At 44.2% G+C, this 20,189-nt stretch overlaps 1 protein-coding gene and 1 non-coding gene across 4 annotated transcripts in view; both read left to right on the top strand.

Annotated features, from left to right (window-relative positions):
* SLIT3 (slit guidance ligand 3) overlaps window positions 1-20,189 on the top strand; it is a 641,188-nt gene that overhangs the window by 567,142 nt on the left and 53,857 nt on the right. For all 3 annotated transcript variants that reach the window (XM_035292102.3, XM_035292104.3, XM_035292103.3), the window contains exons 21-23: window positions 9,871-9,939; window positions 11,655-11,726; window positions 12,342-12,413. In XM_035292102.3, the coding sequence (XP_035147993.3) occupies window positions 9,871-9,939; window positions 11,655-11,726; window positions 12,342-12,413 (213 nt within the window). The remainder of the gene's footprint in view (window positions 1-9,870; window positions 9,940-11,654; window positions 11,727-12,341; window positions 12,414-20,189) is intronic.
* On the top strand, window positions 4,407-4,547 carry LOC118151747 (U4 spliceosomal RNA). Its single transcript, XR_004740163.1, has one exon. It is a non-coding gene; the product is annotated as a U4 spliceosomal RNA (small nuclear RNA).

Genomic DNA, 20,189 nt, shown 5'->3' with positions numbered 1-20,189 from the left:
AAGTTTTCCTGGATAATATCCTGAAGAGTATTTTCCAGCTTGGATTCATTCTCTTCATCACATTCAGGTACACCTATCAAACGTATATTAGGTCTCTTCACATAGTCCCACATTTCTTGGAGACTTTGTTCATTCCTTTTTGCACTTTTTTCTCTAATCTTGCCTTCTCATTTTATTTCATTGAGTTGATCTTCGACCTCTGATATCCTTTCTTCTGCTTGGTCAATTCGGCTGTTGAAACTTGTGCATGCTTCGCGAAGTTCTCATGTTGTGTTTTTCAGCTCCATCAATTCACTCATATTCCTCTCCAAGTTGTTCATTCTTGTTATCATTTCGTCAAATCTTTTTTCAAGGTTCTTCGTTTCTTTGCATTGAGTTAGAACTTGTTCTTTTAGCTCACAGAAGTTTCTCATTACTCACCTTTTGAAGTCTGATTCTGTCATTTCATCACACTCATTCTCCATCCAACTTTGTTCCCTTGCTGGTGAGGAGTTGTGATCCCTTGTAGGAGGAGAGGTGTTCTGGTTTTGGGTGTTTTCCTCCTTTTTGCACTGGTTTCTTCCCATCTTTGTGGATTTATCCACCTGTCATCTGTGTAGTTGCTGATTTTCAGATTGGGTCCCTGAGTGGACATCCAGATTGTTGATGATGAAGTTATTTCTGTTTCTTAGTTTCCTTTCTAACTGTCTGGCCCCTCTGCTGTAGGAATGCTGAGGTCCACTCCAGGCCCTGCTTGCCTGGGGAACACCTGCAGCAGCTGCAGAACAGTAAGGGTTGCTACCAGTTTCTTCTTCTGCTCTCTTTGTCCCAGAATGATGCCCGCCAAATGTCAGTCTTATCAGTCCTTTGTGAGGTGACTCTTTGGATATACGGGGGTCAGGGTGCTGCTTGAGGAGACAGTCTGTTCTTTATAGGAGGTCAAGTGCTGAGCTGTGAGCTCCATTGTTCATTCAGAGCTGCTAGGCAGGTACATTTAAGTCTGCTGCAGCAGAACTCATAAACCCCCCTTTTTTTTTCCCCAGGTACTCTGTCCTGGGGCGTTAGGGCTTTATTTATGAGTATCCATTGTGCTGCTGCCTTTTTTTTTTTCAGGGCTGTCCTGCCCAGCAAGGAGGCAGCCTAGTCACTGTCTGCCTGCAGAGGCTTTGCTGAGCTGCTGTGGGCTCTGCCCTGCTGTCGTGTGAACTTCCCTGCAGTCCTGTTTATATGGGTGTGGTTAGAACTGCCTCGGCAATGGTGGCCTGCCTCTTTAATGGTGGACTCTCTCTGTTATGGCGGGTTGCCTCAGCAATGGCAGGCTGCCTCAACAATGGCGGACTACCTCTGTAGGGGTGGAGTGCCTTGGTAATGGCGGACGCCCCTCCCCCACAGAGCTGGGCTGTCCAGGGTTCAGCTGTGCTTGCCGTGAAACTCTCAACTCCAAGCGTTTCCAATTGCTGGTTTTTTTGCTTTTGTTTTTGTCGGGGTGGGACCTGCCGAGCCTGATGACCTGGCTCCCTGCCTCAGAGCCTTTTTTTTTTTAAGTTGAATGGTTGACTTTCTCTCAAGTATTCCAGTCGCCTGCTGAAAGGGTGCCAGGATCTGTGTGATTTCCCATGTGGCAACCCATTGCGCCAGCTGAAACAATGGCACTGCCTGTGAATCTCCTGGCCTGGCTCCCTGTTTAATCAGATGAATGGGCGAATCTGCCTTCTTGGAGCTCCAATTCCCAGCTTAAAAGGGCAACCAGACCAGTGTATTTTGCACAGAGAACCACCGCACTGGGGCGCCAGCAAAACAGCCACACCAGCCGAAATAGCCATGCTGGCCAAAACAGCTGCTCTGGTGACTCGTGGGGCTCCTCCACCTGGGAATCTCCTGGTCTGTGGGCAATAAAGATCCATCTGGAAATGCGGCGTCCACTCATCCTCTGCACTTTCACTGGGAACCACAATCCTGAGCTGCTCCTAAAGGGCCATCTTGGATCTTCTCTCTGGATGCTTTTTATTTTGTTTCTCTTTGCTGATTGCTCTGGTGAGGATGTCCAATACTATGTTGAATAAGTGTAGTCAAAGTGGTTGTTATTGTCTTATTCTAATTCTTAGAGGGAATCCTTTCAACTTTTCTCCATTAAGGTTGATGTTGGCTGTGGGTCTGTTGTATATAGCCTTTATTATTTTGAGGTATGTCCTTTGTATGCCTAGTTTGCTAAATTTTATTATGAAGAGATGCTGAATTTTATCAGATGCTTTTTCTGCATCTATTGAGATGGTCATATGGTTTTTGTCCTTATTTCTGTTTGTGATGTATCACATTTATTGATTTGCATATGTTGAAGTGTCCTTTCATTCCTGAAATAAATCCTACCTGATCATGGTCTATCATCTTTTTGATGTTCTGTTGGATTCAATTTGCTGGTATTTTCTTGGGGATTTTTATGTCTATGTTCATTCTGGATATTAGCCTTTAGTTGTCTTTTTTTATTCTGTCCTTGTCTGATTTTGTTATTAGGGTGATAGTGACCTCATAGAATGAGTAAGGGAGAATTACCTCCTCCTCAATTTTTTAAAATAGTTTCAGGAGGATTAGTATTAGTTTTGTGTGTGTTTGTTAGAATTCAGCTATGAATCCATCTTTGGATTTATAGACCTGGGCTTTTTGGAGGCTGTTGTTGGGGGGTATATTTTGTATTACTGATTCAGTGTCACTACTTATTAGGGGTCTACTGTTCAGAAGGTCTACTTATTCCTGGTTCAATTTCAGGAGGTTGTGTGCTTCCAGGAATTTATCCATTTCCTCTAGATATTCTAGTTTGTGAGTGTATAGTTGTTCATAATAGTCTGGTGATCTTTTGTATTTCTGAAATATGGTTGTAATGTCTTTGATTTCATTTCTGATTTTATTTACTTGGATATTCCATCTTCTTTTCTTAATTAAGCTAGTGATTTATCAATTTTGTTTATCTTTTTGAAGAACCAACTTTTTCTTTTGTTAATCTTTTATATTGTTCTTTTGGTCCCCATTTCATTTAGTTCTGCTTCGATTTTTGTTACTTCTTTTCTCTCTTGTTTTTTATACTAGAATCCTAAGTCTTACCATAGTCTTTGTTATTTCTTTTGTTCTCCTAATTTTGCGTTTGGTTTGTTCTTCTTTTTCTAGTTTCTTGAGGTGTTACATTAGGTTCTTGATTTGTGATCTTTCTACCTTTTGATGTAGGCATTCAGTGCTATTAAGTTCCCTCTTATACCTGCTTTTGCGGTATCCCATAGGTTTGGATATATTGTGTTTTCATTTTCATTCATTTAATTGTTTTAATTTTCATTTTAATTTGTTTTTTGACCCACTGGTTGTCCAAGAGCATGCTGTTTAAACTTCCATGTATTTGGATAGTTTCAAAAGTTTCTCTTGGTATTGATTTCTAGCCTTATTCCACTGTGATCTGAGGAAATACTTGATATAATTTCAGTTTTTTAATGTGTTAAGGCTTGTTTTGTGGCCTAACTTGTGGTCTGTCTTGGAGACTGTTCCATATGATGGTGAAAAGAATGTATATTGTGTAGTTGTTGGGTATAATTTCTGTAAATGTCTATTAAGTTCATTTACCCTAAAGTCTAATTTCAGTCAGGTGTTTCTTTGTTAATTTCCTGTCTCAATGATCTGTCTGGTGCTATTGGTGGGGTGTCAAAGACCCTGCTATTATTGTATAGTTGTCTGTTTCTTTCATTAAGTCCAGAATTATTTATTTTGCAAATCTGAGTTCTTCAATGTTGGGCGTGTATATATTGAGGATTATTACATCCTCTTGTTGAATTGTTCCTTTGTCATTATATAATGACCTTCTTTGTTTTCTTTTACTGTTTTATCTGATATGTCTTTTTTATCTAATACAGGTATAGCTACTCCTGCTCACTTTTGGTTTCTGTTTATATGAAATATCTTTCTCTAGCCCTTTACTTTCATACTGTTTGTGTCTTTATGGGCAGGGTAAGTTTCTTGTTAGCAGCATGTAGTTGGATCATGTTTCTTTATCCATTCTGACAATTGATATCTTTTAAGTGAAGCATTTAATCCACTATATTCAGGGTTAGTATTCATTGATATGTGAGACTTTGTTCCTGTCATACTGTTGATTATTTTCAAGTTGTTTTATAAATTCTTTGTTTCTTTTTTTTTTCTGTCTTTGTGGTTTGTTGAAATTCTGTGTTGTTGCCATTTGATTCCTTTTTCTTCTACCTTTGTATAATTGTTTTATATGAACTGTGAGTTTTATATTTTCATGTTTTTTTGTGATAGTGAATATCAACCTTTCATTTTCATGTTTAAGACCTCATTGAACATTTCCTGTATGGTTGCTCTAGTGATAGCAAATTCCCTTAGTATTTGCTTGTCAGGGAAGGACTTTATCCTTAATTTATAAATCTTATTTTAGCTTTGCACCGTGGCAGTGTCATAGCCAATGAGGTTTATCCAAGGCATGATTATTGCTAATTGAAACCTTTTCCCAATACCCCACCGTGACAACTTGCAATATAGTCAGCACTGGCAATTTTTGACAGTCCCTATGGAGACTGGAAAAAAATGCTTATTTTGGCAGAATACAAAATTCTTGGTTGACGGTTTTGTTTTGTTTTTTATTTCAGCACTTTGAAAATGCCAACCCATTTTCTTCTGACCTGTAAAGTTTCTGTGAAAAGTCTTCTGTTAGTCCAAGGGGTTTCCTTTGTATATGATTCCAGGCTTTTCTCTTGCTCATTTTGAAATCCTTTATTTCACTTTTATATTAAACATTCTGAATATAATATGCTGTAGTGATATCCTTTTTGCAATGTATTTGCTTGAGGATTTCTGGACCTCCTATAAATAGATGTCTAACTCTCTTGATAGACTTGGGAAATTTTCATCAATTACTTTCTCAAATATATTTTTTAAACTTTTTGATCTCTTTTCCCCCTTGGTAATACCAACACTTCATAAGTTTGGTCACTTTATGCACTCCTACACATCTCAAAGCCTTTGTTCATTCTTTTTATTCTTTCTTCCTTATTTTTGTCTGAGTGGATTATTTCAAAAGACCTGTCTTCAAGTTCTGAGATTCTTTCTTCTGCTTGTTCTAGTCTGTTACTGATATTTTATAATGTATTTTATATTTCCTTCCATTAATTTTTTAGTTTCAGAATTTCCACTTGGCTTTGTCTGTGTGTGTGTGACAGGGTCTAACTCTGTCACTCAAGCTGAAGTGCAGTGGTGTGATCACAGCTCACTTCAGCCTTGACCATCTAGGCTCAAGCAATCATCCCACCTCAACCTCCCTAGTAGCTGGGACCACAGGCACATGGTACCTTGCCCAGCTAACTTTTTATTATTTTTATGTTTTGTAAAGATGGAGTCTCACTTTGTTGTGCAGGCTGGTCTGAAATTCCTGGGCTCAAGCAATCGTCCCACCATCCTCCCAACGTGCTAGAATTACAAGCATGAGCCACTGCACCTGAGCTTTGGCATAGGGTCGGCAGTCTCTATAATCACATCCTCAGTGACTTAATTCTAGTGATTACTTATGCTTTCATTCAACATTTCAACAAATGCATACATTTATATGGCACAGCTTGTCCTACAGATATGCCTCGGCCAGACACAGGGCATTCCTTGAGACCATTATAGGTTTCTGGGTTTTGTTTGTTTTTTGAGACAGGTTTTCACTCTGTCACCCAGGCTGGAGTGCAGTGGCATGATCTTGGCTCTCTGCAACCGCCTCCCACCTCAGCCTCCCAAGTATCTGAGACCACAGGTACACACCATCATGCCTGGCTATTATTTTGTATTTTTTTTTTGTAGACACAGGGTCTCACCATGTTGCACAGGGTGGTCTTGAACTCCTGAACTCAAGCAATCTGCCCACTTCAGCCTCCCAAAGTGTTGGGATTACAAACGTGAGCCACTACACACTGCCAGTTTGTTTTTTTAGTGCAGGGTTCTATAAACAGCCCTTCTCTGCATTCATGCATTCATCCAACAAATCATGGAGCCCCTACTATGAGCTGAGCACTATACTGTGTACTAAAGATACAGCAGGAAATAAAACTATCAGAAATCCCTGCCCTCGTGGAGCTTACATTCCAGCTGGGTTGAAAAAGAAAATAAATAATACAGTATAGCACATCCTCTCAGGAGTGTGATAGTGGAAGGTGAAAATAAGGAGCTCAGAGTGGAGAGGTGAAACAGCACAGGGTGACTTCTCAACCTCCAGAGTCCAACGTATCTTAGTCTAAGTCTGACACCTAGACTTGCTATTTACCTCTCTGAGCCTCAGCAAAATGTCCCCGCTCCAGCCCCAGAGGATTAAATGAGGTAACAGACCAGAGTTTCTCAGTGCAAAAGCATTGGGACGACCCCTCATGTCATGCTGGTGAGTTTTGTTGGGGTGCTTTGAGTATTGTCTTGTCATTGCGTTGTCTGTGAGGTTCAGTAACTTGCCTCAAGGTGTGTGGCAAGCCCAACCCACAGGCCCACTTCCAGGTGTGTTTGTCACAAGGCCACAAGAGATTCTGGCAAAGGGCTTGGGTGCTTTGTTCTGGTTTTCATCTTTGATGTCTGAAGCTTACTAAGTAGTTGTAGAAAATAAACGGTAGTAAGAGAATGAATAGAATGGGCAGGATAGAAAGTGGAAAGCCAGTGTCAGTCTCAGGTCAAAGCCCTTCCCAGAAACTCCCTCGGGTCTCCCTGGAGGTGAGATGCTCCCTGGACCAGCACCTCTCTGCTGTCCTGCTCATTCCTCCAGCTCCTGCCTCCACACTTCCCAGAGCCACACTGTCCACAGAACACTTCCTGCAGGTGTGTGAGTGGTGGCCCAACAGTTTGTCCTTCCCTCCATCATCCTGCACAGAGCCTCCCTGCCCAAAGGAACAAGCTGGACAAGTACCCCCTCCCTGTGTCTGCTCCTTCCCACCACCAGCTGAGCCCCTGCCCCAGTTTAGGGATAGGGCAAGCCTCCACCCAGAATGCAAATACCCTGCAGTCTCATGCAAGGAGGGCAGAGGTGAGTACAGGTGAGGAAGCTCTGTAACACCAGCCTCTGCCCTTGTCTCATCATGGCCTCTCATTCTGCTTTGAGTAAAATAACCTCCAAGGCCTCAGCGTGATCCGCCCTGTCTCTCATTGTCTTTTCCTGCCCCACGAGACTTTAGCCCCTCAGTTTTCCTTCTCTGCCTTAGAACTCAAGCTCTAGGCCATTCACAGGTTGTATTCTTGCCAGACTCTTCCAGCTCCCCTGGTCTTTCCAAGTCTTCACTCGTTTCACCTATCAATCCTCATCTTAAAATATGTCCTCCTCGGCCACATCTTCCTTTTTGGTGGCGGGTAGGGGGGGACAGTCTCACTCTGTTGCCCAGGCTGGAGTGCAGTGGCACGATCTCAGCTCACTGTAACCTCAGCCTTCTGGGTTCAAGTGATTCTCCTGCCTCAGCCTCCCTAGTAGCTGAAACCACAGGCATGCCACCATGCCTGCTAATTTTTGTATTTTTAGTAGAGATAGGGATTTGCCGTGTTGGCTAGGCTGGTCTTGAACTTCTGGCCTCAAGTGATCCACTCACCTCACCCTCCCAAACCACTGGGATTACAGGAGTGAGCCACTGCACCGGCCAGCATCTTTCTTTTTTTGGGGGTGGGGGGGTCAGAGTCTCACTCTGTCACCCAGGCTAGAGTGCAGTGGAGCGATCTCAGCTCATTGCAACCTCTGCCTCCTGGGTTCAAGCAATTCTCCTGCCTCAGCCTCCTGAGTAGCTGTTACAGGCACATGCCACCACATCCAGCTGTAAATTTTGTATTTTTGGTTTTGTTTTGTTTTTGTTTTTTTTTTTTAGGAGGTGGTGGTTCATCATGTTGGCCAGGCTGGTCTCAAACTTCTGACCTCAAGTGATCCACCAACCTCAGCCTTCCAAAGTATTGGAATTACAGGCATGAGCCACCGCACTTGGCCTCTTGGCTACATCTTTCTGCAGTAAGCCCCTTGGTGTTTCTTTGCTCCTTCCCATGAAAGCACAGATAGCAATTTATAACTTATATTTATTTTGTTTGCTCTCTCTCTCTCTCTCCCCACCTGCAACCAACATTTGATTTTTAATTGCCTGAAAGCCAGCATTATGGCTATCTTATTCACCAGTATATACAATACTTGGTACATCATAATCATTCAATAAATTAATACTTGTGTCTGAATTAATGCATGCATGAATGAATACATTTCTCTTAGCTTTTCCATCTGGGGCACAATCTAAGCATGTGCACGACCAAATTTTAGGCTCCCTGAGACAGAAATGGAATCTGGTTCATCTGTGTATCTCCCCCAGGATCTCGCATAGCTCTTGGCCCGTAATGGGTGCGCAACCAAGGAACAAACCAAAAGGACATTAGTCCAATATGCCATGGCCACCAAAGACCTTATCAGGTCCAGCCCAGCATCTTGTGCCATGAGAATCCCCAGGGGCCAGCCATAGGAGGAAAGTTGCTTGGTCTTAATTAAAGGTAATGTACATTCCAACATGGCTTTAAAGCTGACTGGTTCAGTCACTGACACCTTGACCCATATTCTGTTTTAACCCATTTCTATCCCATTCAGTCATATTGTGGTAGGTCTACTGGACACCGGGCAGTGTGCTAGCACCTTATTACTCAAAATGTGGTCCAGTAGTCCCCACCACCACCCAGGAGCTCGTTAGAAATGCAGATTCTCCAACCTTACCCCAGATCTACTGGGTCAGAATCTGTGGTCTAGCAAAATCCCAGGTGATTTGCATGTGTGTTGAAGTTTGAGAAGCACCAGGCTAGCAAGGGATAAGACCTAGGTCTAACCTCATGGAGCTTAAGGCAGACACTTAACAAATGAACAGCAGTGACTGTATGTTGACTCTTACAAGAGAGGATGGTATGGGAGCTTTAGATCACCAAGGAGATCAAAGCAGGTCTTGTAAGCCATCTTAAAGGTTCTTCAGCTTTGTCCTGAGCAACAGAAAGCCTGGAGAAAGGGGTTTACAGCAAGGGTGAGAGTGACTGTATTGGCCTGTCCTCTTCTGAGGATAGCATTAACTTTTATTTATAGGTAGGAATAACCTTCGTAATTCATGATTAATTAATTACAATGAGACTTTCTTATCTTGTCTTAAGCCACACTTGAGTCTCCAAGGAGGTAGCTTCATCCTAGGTGAGCAGGTCAGTGTAGGATGCGGAAGTCCAGGCAGATATAGGCTCGGCCTCTGCCTGTCCAGAAGGAGTCTCTATCTGATGGGTGCAGCCTCACTCTGAACCCCTGTCCCCTCCTGCCATGTGGTCCTTTTGCTGGGAACTGTAGCACAGGGCTCCAGCAAGAGATAGGCCCCCATTTCCTCAGTTTCCAAATGTATGTCAGAGATAGTCAACACTGAATTAGGGTTCTTAATCACGCATGGCTCAGTTCTCCCAACAGCTGCATGACCTTGGGCAAGTGTTTTAACATCTTTTCTTCTACACCGTAGCTTTTCTTCTACGGTGACTTCCTGCCACACGAGGATATTATGAGGGCTGAGTATGAAATGAGTGCTTTATTTATTAAACTGATATTTATTGAATACTTCCTATGTATCAGCTCTGTAAACAGCCATTGGGGGATCCAACGGTGGGCAATTTTAGACAAGAACCCTGCCAACATGAAATATAAAAATCCAGTGGAGACAAATGTCATCAATTGGATAATCAAATAAATACTAAACGACAAATATAGTAATGCTCTGAACTTGGGGAGGGAGGCTCTAAGAGTGAAAAAGGAACCTAGTCCGGCCTGGAAAGTCAGGGAGCCTTCTCTGAAAAGGTGACAGTTTGTTTAGTGTCTCTTCCTCACGCGTTGTCACTCTGCATCTCTTTCAGGTACCTGGAAGGAAACCACCTAACAGCTGTGCCCAGAGAGCTGTCTGCCCTCCGACACCTGACGCTTATGTAAGGGGCCCAGTGTTGGGTGGGATGTTTAGTTTTCCCTCCTGGGGTAGCTCAGGAAACTGATGTGGATGGTAAGAGAGAACAGAGCTGCAGGCTGATGCAAGTGGTAACTGAAAGATGCCTATGTCTGCTTAGGAGGACCAGAGGCCAGTCTACAAGGGGAAAATGATAGTTCTTGAAAAATGAAAGAGCATTACCCTTGAAAAAGTTGAGGATAGCATTAACTTTTATTTATAGGTAGGAATAACCTTTGTAATTCATAATTAATTAATTACAATGAGACTTTCTTATCTTGTCTTAAGCCACACTTGAGTCTCCAAGGAGGTAGCTTCATCCTAGGTGAGCAGGTCAGTGTAGGATGCGGAAGTCCAGGCAGATCTAGGCTCGGCCTCTGCCTGTCCAGAAGGAGTCTCTATCTGATGGGTGCAGATAGAGAAAAGGTGGAGGAACACCTTTTCTGTGGGACAGATTCCTAGAAACCCCTGAAACCAGCCTCTAGATAAGGATTTCTCAGACTTGAAAGTATGGACATTTGGGGTTAGATAATTCTTAGTTGTCGGGAGGCCGTCATAGATATTATAGGGTGTTTAACAACACCGCTGGCGTCTACCCACTAGATGCCAGTAACACTTCCCCCAGTATCCACAACCAGAAATGTCTCCAGACATTGCCAAATGTCACTGAGGGAACACAGGTGCTCCCAGTTGAGAACCGCTGCTCTAAAGCGGTGGTCTTCACCATCAGCTGATTAGAGGAATCACCTGAGCAGTTTTTTTTTTTTAAGCTTAAGCCCACGCTAGATCAATTAAATCAGAATATCTGGGCATGGAACCAGGCATCAGAGGATTTAAAAGCTCCCCGGGTGATTCTAATGTGCAGCTAACATTGCCACTGCTTTGGATGTTTATCCCTGCGGGGAAGCTTGAAGTTGCAGTTGGCAGAGGACTGCACCCCCACCAACCTCAGTCCTCCTAAGAGAGAACCTGATAAGATGGAGTGAATGAATGCCAGAAGAGAAGGGGGATAGAGAGACAGTGAAAAGAATTAATCAGGGGAAAGAAGTACTAAAATGAGAGATTGTTATTATATGTATTGTATTTTGGTACAATGAAATGAATGAATAGACATGTAATTGAATGATTGACTAGCTGAATAAGTGAATGGATAGATAAATGAATGACAGTTGCTTGAATGATTGAATAAGTGTTTGAATGAAAAGTGATCATTTGGATGAATGAGTGAGTGGATAAGTAGGTGGGGGGGTGGAGAGAGGGAGGGAGGGAAGGATGGATGGATGGATGAATGGATGGATGGATGGATAGGCAGGCAAGTGAGTATGTGGGATAATATGTGAGGGGTAGATGGGTGGGTGAGTGGGTGGGTGGACGGATGGATAGCTGGATGGGTGGATGGATGGGTAAGCAGGCAGGTGGGCAGGTGAGTATGTGAGATAAATATGTGAGGGGTAGATGGGTGAGTGGGTGGGTAGATAAATGGAGGGATGGATGGATGGATGAATAGATAGGCAAGCAAATGGGTGAGTGGGAGAGTATATCAATAGGCCGGTAGCGGGATGGATAGATGAGTGAGTGAATTAAGGAATGGGTAGATGGGTAGATGGGTGGGTGGATGGCAGGTATGTGTAATACTTGGGAATGGCCTCCTGCCATGGCAACTAAGTCAAAAGTATGACCCTTTTGTTTTGCTTTTCTTAGTGACCTGAGCAACAACAGCATCAGCATGCTGACCAATTACACCTTCAGTAACATGTCTCACCTCTCCACTCTGTGAGTACGCTGAGATGCTGTTTACCATGCCCACGGGCCTAGCAGTAGATGGTCACTCTTTCCCCCCTCCCCACAGGACTAGGTTCTCTGCCCTGGTAACCCTCAGGCCTATGGCTACCCTCGCATAAGATAGATTTTAACCATCAGAAGGAAGATAAAGTAGGAAGCCCTCCACTGTCCAGGCAGTTAGAGAAGAACTACAACCTCATTGCTTCTGAAGAAGGCTGTCTTACCTAGGAATACCTTTTGTGGTTTGTGAATTTTCTTTCCCAGTAAAGGGTTTCCCTACATAATCGTATTTTCCTTAGACCCAATTATTTCCCATTAGCTTTGCACATTATGAGCAGCCATCATTGGAAAGGATAGGGAGGTGATGAACAAGCTGGTTAGAAAGCCAGCCTGCCACAGAACTTGAATAAACTGTGGAACTAAAGCCAGTATGTTTTCTGGATTGGTGAAGGGGTTTCTCATCCCTTTATTGTTAGGAAGTTCTGTCAATATATTAACATTAAAAACATAAACCGTTTGCTTTGACTGGCTCGCACTGTGAACAATGCACCTCCGCATGGTAGAGAATAGAAAGAGCTGACAGGGCACATGCCTGCCTTTTCACAGGATCCTGAGCTACAACCGGCTGAGGTGCATCCCTGTCCACGCCTTCAACGGGCTGCGGTCCCTGCGAGTGCTGTGAGTACCCTGGCATGCTGGTTTTGACTTACACATTGCCGAGTGACAGCAGGAAGCAGACTAAGCACTCCCCTTCCCCACTCTCCTTTGCCCACTCTACCGCCAAACACACCTTCCCACCCAGCACCCTTCTTTGCTCAATGGAGTAGAGAGCTACCCTTGAGAGTCTGCCATTCTCGGGTCCAGCCCATCACCACTTGTGGAACCTTGAGCAAATCACTTGGCCCCTTCCACTTTCTGCTTCTTTATGTGTAAAATGGGATCAATAGCACCTCCCTTGTGAGGATTAGGATATGTAATTGTATTCTACCGTCTAGTATTGAGCATAGTCTGTGGCCCTAGCTGAGATTCGATGATCATTCTGTTTATGGTTGTTTCCTCAGAGAGGCAATGCAGCACAGTGAACCTCTGCGTGGAAACACAGCTCCTACCCCAGAGATCACTAGCTGGAAGCCCAGGGGCCCCGTCCAGATCACAGACAACTATTAGTTAGCAATTGCAGGCTTGGCTCATAGAGTCTTTTTAAAAACACAAAGCTGGGTTGGAGGAAGGATAGCATTAGGAGAAATACCTAATGTAGATGACGGGTTGATGGGTGCAGTAAACCACCATGGCACATGTATACCTGGGTAACAAACCTGCATGTTCTGCATATGCACCCCAGAACCCAGAACTGAAAGTATTAAACACACACACACACACACACACACACACACACACACACACAAAGCTTAATAGGCTGTCAACATTTAAATATCAGGAGATTTCTTACACAAATCCCACTCCCTGTATTCTTGTGGAAAATTGAAAGACCTGACCATACCAGGGCCCTGCCTCTGCATCCCTGCAAGGCTGAGCAGCCCTGCCCCTTTAAATAGAATGGTGCAGGCTGCAGCCTCCACACCTGGCTCACTCTCCTCACCTGCCTGGCCCTTTCCTACACAGCCGAGTGTTTTCTCATCCATAAAATCAGATAATTATGGTAATTGCCTCACAGGGTCTTATGAGGATTAAAAGAGATACTGTATATGAAGCACTTAGCACAGCTCTGGCACTGTAAATGCCCAACAAATATTCATTTGTTACTATTATGATAGATTGCTAGGGCAGGAAGGCGCCTTACCACCGCCCCCCACCAACCCTGGGCCTGATTAACACGCGATTTTTGTGCCTTCCCACCTTGCTTCTATTTTATTAGCACGTTCCTTTGAATTCCTTTGATCCTTTGACTATCGCCCTTGAATGCTATTCATGAAAACAGAGATGCCAGATACTCCGCCCCAAAACCTATCAACTTCCTGACTTTCTAGATCATTATTTCTATAATAGTGATCAACAGATTTATGGGACAGTTTCTTTGTCTAACCTTTTGCAATATTGCTGTGAGGCCAAGACAATTCTGCCCATTTTAAATGTGGAGAAACTGAGGCCCAGACTGGTGAAGTAACTGGCCAAGGTCTAGCAATCAGGAGGTTGCAAAATCTAGGCTCCCGGGACCTGGGACCCTTTCCATGACTCAGTGGCAATCCACAGACAGCACCCAACAAGCTAGTCCATTTCAGAGCCTCCAGACTAATGTGATTTATTGAGGCCCACAAAACACCAGTGTCAGCGACAACTCCCGCCACATGTCATCTGCGCTGTTATTAAAAATCAATTCTCTGGGGGCAAAGAAGTGCCCGCATTGACAGTGTGCAATCTGTTATTGTCACTTATTTATTATCCACCTTCTCTGGGGAGTTTGAGAATGGAAACATCAGCACAACCATTTCCCTGTTTCCAGTTGAGCACAGCAGGAGATGGGCTCATAGCATTGGCCAGGGGGGCCAGGGCCAGGACCTGCCCCCCTTCCTTCTCCCACCATTCCCCCTCAATCCTAACCTATTGTCTTCCATCCCACTCTAATACTTCTGTGCATGGATTCACTGCCAGGAGGTGGGACCTGCCAATTTTAAGGAATCTGCATGCATCTGTTTATAATTAGAGTAGTGATGTTTGGGGCAACTCAATATGTAAGAGAGAATGTTTGCCTGTTTATGTGTCTGTCTTTTGGGGTGATGGGGTGAACAACACCAGCCTGACCAGGGTTTTCTCCTTTCTCGGCATCTTGTTTGTCCCAGTCCAGCCCTACTACGACTGTGAGTTCATCCGCGGTACACATAACCATACACCACACTGTGGCACTTGCCTCTTGAAATACGAATTAGTAGGTTTGGCCCGGCGTGGTGGCTCACCCCTGTAATCCCAACACTTTGGGAGGCCAAGGTGGGAGGATTTCTTGAGCCCAGGACTTCAAGACCAGCCTGAGCAACATGGCGAAACCCCTGTCTCTACCAAAAATACAAAAAGTTAGCCAGGCATGGTAGTGTGCCCCTGTAGTTCCAGTTACTTGGGAGGCTGAGGTGGGAGGATGGTTTGAACCTGGGAGGTGGAGGCTGCAGTGAGCCAACATCATGCCATTGCACTCCAGCCTGGGTGACAGAGTCAGACCCTGTCTTAAAAAAAAAAAAAATGAGAATTAGTAGGCTTTTAGCATCCTCGTTTTAGAATATGAGATCTTGTGCATAAAAAGGGATCTTCCAGCACCACAGTCCAACCACCTATGTCAGTGGGGAGCAATCATTTTCTGCATAAGGGCCAATTCAGGAAAAGTAAAAATGTTTATGGGCTACATTTCTTTTATGATATTTGTATCCTTTCTCCCACTAATTATACACCCAGGAATTTAGGCTAAAGAATCATCCAAAATAAGGGAAAGGCTCTGTGCATTAAAATCTTTGTTGTACTGTTATTTTCAACCTACATTTTAAATATTACAAGGGCCACAGTAGAGAAATGTTTAAGGAAACCGTGAGGCAACCAGTCAATGAAGTGCAATTATTAAAAGAGGCAAGGATGAAAACTAGATAGCAATGTGGGAAAGTGCTCACTGCATAGCGTTACAGGGGGAAATAAACCTAACTTGTATATATGTTACAATTATAACTTCTAAACATTTAGACCTATGAAGAAAGACTATAAGAGAGCAAATGAAAAAATTTGTGATAGTTAACGTTTATATAAAGTCGTTTCTATAAAAAATGAAGACAAAGTTAAAGATGAATGAAGGCCGGGTGTGATAGCTCACGCCTGTAATCTCAGCACTTTGGGAAGCCAAGGCAGATGGATCACCTCAAGTCAAGAGTTCAAGACCAGCCTGACCAATATGGTGAAACCCCATCTCTGTCTACTAAAAATACAAAAATTAGCTAGCCATGGTGGTATGTGCCTGTAGTCCCAGCTACTCGGGAGGCTGAGGTGGGAGGATCAATTGAGGCAGGCAGGTGAAGGCTGCAGTGAGCAGTGACTGAGCCATTGCACTCCAGCCTGGGTAACACAGAGCAAGACCTTGTTTCAAAAAATAATAATAAATCAATAAAGATGAATGAAGATGGTTATATTTATAATTTAGGTAGTTGGAAAAAAGATTGGCTTTTTAAAATCAAATTATATTATCTGCAACTGCATTTGAACATTTGTATATTCTTTCCTCATTTCTAAAGGGTTTCATTCTTTTTTTTTTTTGGCACAGAGTCTCGCTCTTGTTGCTCAGGCTGGAGTGCAATGGCATGATTTCAGCTTACTACAACTTCTGCCTCCCAGGTTCAAGAGATTCTCCTGCCTCAGCCTCCTGAGTAGCTGGGATTACAGGCATGTGCCACCACGCCCAGCTAATTTTTGTATTTTTAGTTGGGGTGGGGTTTCACCATGTTGATTAGGCTGGTCTCGAACTCCTGACCTTGTGATCTGCCTGCCTTAGCCTCCCAAAGTGCTGGGATTACAGGCATGAGCCACTGCACCTAGCCGGGTTTCATTCTTTTAATTAAACTTTCAGAAATGACCAGAGACCCAGAGATGTTGGGTGTTTGTAGCAGGAAGAAGAATGAACTTCAAGGTTTAGTTTTGGCACAAAGGCCAAAAAGTGGTCTGGAAACCAGGAAGATGACATTTAAGAGAGAGGGGGAGAGAGAGAGAGAGAGTGAGAGAGAGAGAGAGAGAGAGAGAGAGAGAGAGAGAGAGAGAGTGTGTGTGTGTGTGTGTGTGTGTGTGTGTGTGTGTGTGTGTGTTGATGGGTGGATATAAATACATTTCAAGAGAGTGGTCAGGAAGCCCTGAGTACAAAACATTGTATGAAAAATGCTTTTTCTACTTGGCTCCAAATCTGAAAATAGCGAGAAGAGAACATTCTTGTGGACATCCTCGTCCTCCTTTGGGGATCCATGCATTCCCTGATCTTTGCCCCACACCAAGTCACATGCCTTGTGTGCGTGTGGTCTCAATTGTCTCTCCCCAGCCTCAGCCAAATGAGAGCCACCTGGAATCGGTTAGCTCTGGGCAGGCAATTTCAGTGTGTGCTCACGAAAGAGCCAGTGGGATTATCATTCACTATCTTTTATCATTCACAATCCTCAAAATACTCCTAAAAATACTAGGAGTATTTTTAGCTCCTAGTCCCTGAAGTACGATTGTGCTGTTTATACACATGGGGCTGTTCATCACTGCTCTGCCAATTGCCTGAATTCCGCTTAAAACATCCCTGTAAGGGAGGCCTTTGCTCGATTACCTTCTGAGATGCAGAGTTCACTCCCTTACCAGCCAACCCTACTCTGCTTTTGACCAGCTATTAGAGCATTAGAAAATTCTTCTGCTGAGCCAGAAGGTGACTCATTGTGACCTCCCATCCATGGTCCAGGGATGGCACTTTAACTTCTCTAAAATAAAAACAAGTAAGCAAAAGTTTAATCGCAGAATTTAGGAATGAAGCGTGAATATTGGACTTTCTTCTGGTCAAACCTTTCTTTGATAAGAAGAAAAGACCGATTCAGAAAGGTTTAGTGACTTGTTAAAGATCATTCTGTTATTCATCCTTTCCTGAGTGCCTGCCATGGGTTAGTTGCTGTGCTTAACTCTGGATGGGGGAAAGAAAACAGTGAATGAGACACAGTTGCTGTCCTCGGGGAGCTCTTAGTCTAGAAGCGGAAACAAACAAGTAAATAAGCAACTACAATACAGGGTGGTACCTGAGAGAAGAGTCATGGGGTCATGGGAATGCAAGTGAGAAGCAGGTAACCCAGTCTTGGCCACACAAAAGGCTGCTGAAAGGAAAGTTAATAATCACCACTGACATTCATCAAACCATGGCTATGCACAGCACACAGGGCTAAGTGCTTTAGTTACATTATCTTAATTACCCTCTACCTTGTGAAGGATATACCTCTATTATCCCCATTTCACAGATCAGCAAACAGAGGCTGAATGAGATTAAGTAACTTGCCCAAAGTGATGCAATCAGTTGGCAGTAAAGTTGGAAATTTTTTTTTTTTTTCAGATGGAGTCTTGCTCTGTCACCCAGGCTGGAATGCAGTGGCACAAACTTGGCTCACTGCAACCTCCATACCTCCCGGGTTCAAGCAATTCTCCTGCCTCAGCCTCCCGAGTAGCTGGGATTACAGTCACGTGCCACCATGCCCAGCTAATTTTTGTAATTTTAGTAAAGACGGGGTTTCACCATGTTGATCAGGCTAGTCTTGAACTCCTGACCTCATGATCTGCCCAGCTCGGCCTCCCAAAGTGCTGGGATTACAGGTGTGAGCCACTGCGCCCGGCTAAAGTTGGAATTTAACTCCAAGACTGTTTGCTTTCCGAATCACTCTTCTTGTGCTTCCAAGACTGAGACTGAGAAACCAGAAGTGGTTACCTAAGTAGGGATGGGAGGGAAGAACATTCTAGGCCGGGAGAATGTAAATGCCCTGGACAGAGACCCTGAAGTCAGGAAAGGCATGGGCATTGGGGGAATCACAAGAAGCTACAGGTGTGGCTGCAATGTGGCTTCTGGGGGCAAGAGTGGGAAGAGATGCTGCTGAGTAGCCCCAAGGCACAGGCAGAACCGGGGCTGGAACTCCTCTCTGGGCTCCTAGCCCAGTGCTCTTTCTACCACATTCTACCTGCTTCCCCATCGCAGGCTAGCATCTGTTTTTATCTGCACCCGTTTCAGACTGGAGGGAGCCCGCGTATGTAAAAATGAGGTGTTTTCTTCCTCATCCAGAGATGCACATTTTCAGGCTTCTACACTATGTGGGTAGCTCCCAGAAGACTGGCCCCAAAATCCATTCAAAAACTAGAGGAGGAGTCATGACAATGATAATAATCATCATAGCTAATGTGACTGAGTGCTTCTAACCACTGACATCCTCTCTTTTAATCCTCACAGCTAGCTTATGAAGTGGTATATTAGCTCTCCTCCTGGGCGTAGAGAAAGCAAATCAGCTCAAACCACGTTAAGCATAAAGAGAATTTATCAACTCAGATAACTGAAGAATGCAGTGGAAGAAACTGGGCTCTAGGGCTGGATGCAGGGGCTGCAATGATACTGTCAGAAATGAGTAGGCTGGGCGCAGTGGCTCATGCCTGTAATCCCAGCACTTTGGGCTGGGAGGCCAAGGCAAGTGGATCCGCTGAGGTCCGGAGTTCAAGACCAGCCTGACCAAGATGCCAAAACCCCATCTCTAATAAAAATACAAAAATTAGGCAGGCATGATGGTGCACATCTGTAATCCCAGCTACTCGGGAGGCTGAGGCAGTAGAATCGCTTGAACCCAAGAGGCGGAGGTTGCAGTGAGCCAAGATCACACCACTTCCCTTCAACCTGGGCAACAAAGTGAGACACTGTCTCAAAAAATAATCATAAAAAGAAATGTGTGTCTGCCTCTTCAGCCCTGCTTTCCTGAGTGGATTTCATTCTCAGGCAGTTTTTCTCTATTTAAGACACAGAGGATCTGATGGGCTGAAGGTTTACATTGTGGCAACCTAGCAGCCCCACAAAATGAAACTGTTTCTGCCCTAGTAGTTCCAGAGAAAGCCCGGGAAGTGACTCTCCTTGGTCCCCTTAGGTTACATGCTCAACCTCAAACTGATCACTGTGACTCTGAATGGCCAGACCTAAGCCACAGCTTCACCCAGAGGCCAACCCACTGGGACTAAGAGGTAGGAAGGGTGGATTCCCAGTAGAAAACAGAGGAACCGCTACAGAAAAGAACACTGATGCTAAGAAGCCCACACCACCTACAGATGTCTACTATATGTAGTTACTAAGAATTCTTCTATTCCAGAAGTGAAAAATCTGAGAAACCAAAAGATTAAGTCAATTGTCTCAGCTCACACAGCCAGTATCAGAGGAGGGATTTACACCCAGGCAATCTGACTCCAGAGCCTTAAGTTCTTAACCCCCAGATCACCCGGAAATAGCCTGCTCAGAAGAGAATTCACTCACTCCTACCCACATTTAGAATGAGGATAGTTCCCGCTGTTCATTGTATAAACCGTAGGACCTAGGGATTACAGCTCAGAACTGAGGAATGGTTATGCCCTAATGTTGCCCTGATGATGGTCTGCATTCTGAAATTCTTAATTTTGCCTTTAACCTCCCTTAAGAGTTAGGAGAGGAGGAGGAGTTCCACGTGCTTGAAAAGGAGTCACTAGGAATTGACAGCTGCTTGCCAGTCCAGCCCCTGGGAGGCATGGGGGAGAAGGGAGTGAAAGGGAAAGGAGCAGTCATTCATCCACCTCACTGGCATCCTTTAGGATGGTTGTTTGACAGGCAAGAGTACTTCTTTGGGGGCCAAACCAGGACGGAGAACATGCAGTATAGGCAGATTTAATGAGTTGTCCTAGTAAGTTACAATGCTGTTACTCTGCAGGTTGCTGGTTTGAGACAGAGTTTCACTCTTGTTGCCCAGG

Source organism: Callithrix jacchus, chromosome 2, assembly GCF_049354715.1.
Source record: "Callithrix jacchus isolate 240 chromosome 2, calJac240_pri, whole genome shotgun sequence".
Classification (NCBI taxonomy): domain Eukaryota; kingdom Metazoa; phylum Chordata; class Mammalia; order Primates; family Cebidae; genus Callithrix; species Callithrix jacchus.
The sequence above is the reverse complement of the archived record's forward strand: the minus strand, read 5'-3'. Positions and strand labels throughout refer to the sequence as shown.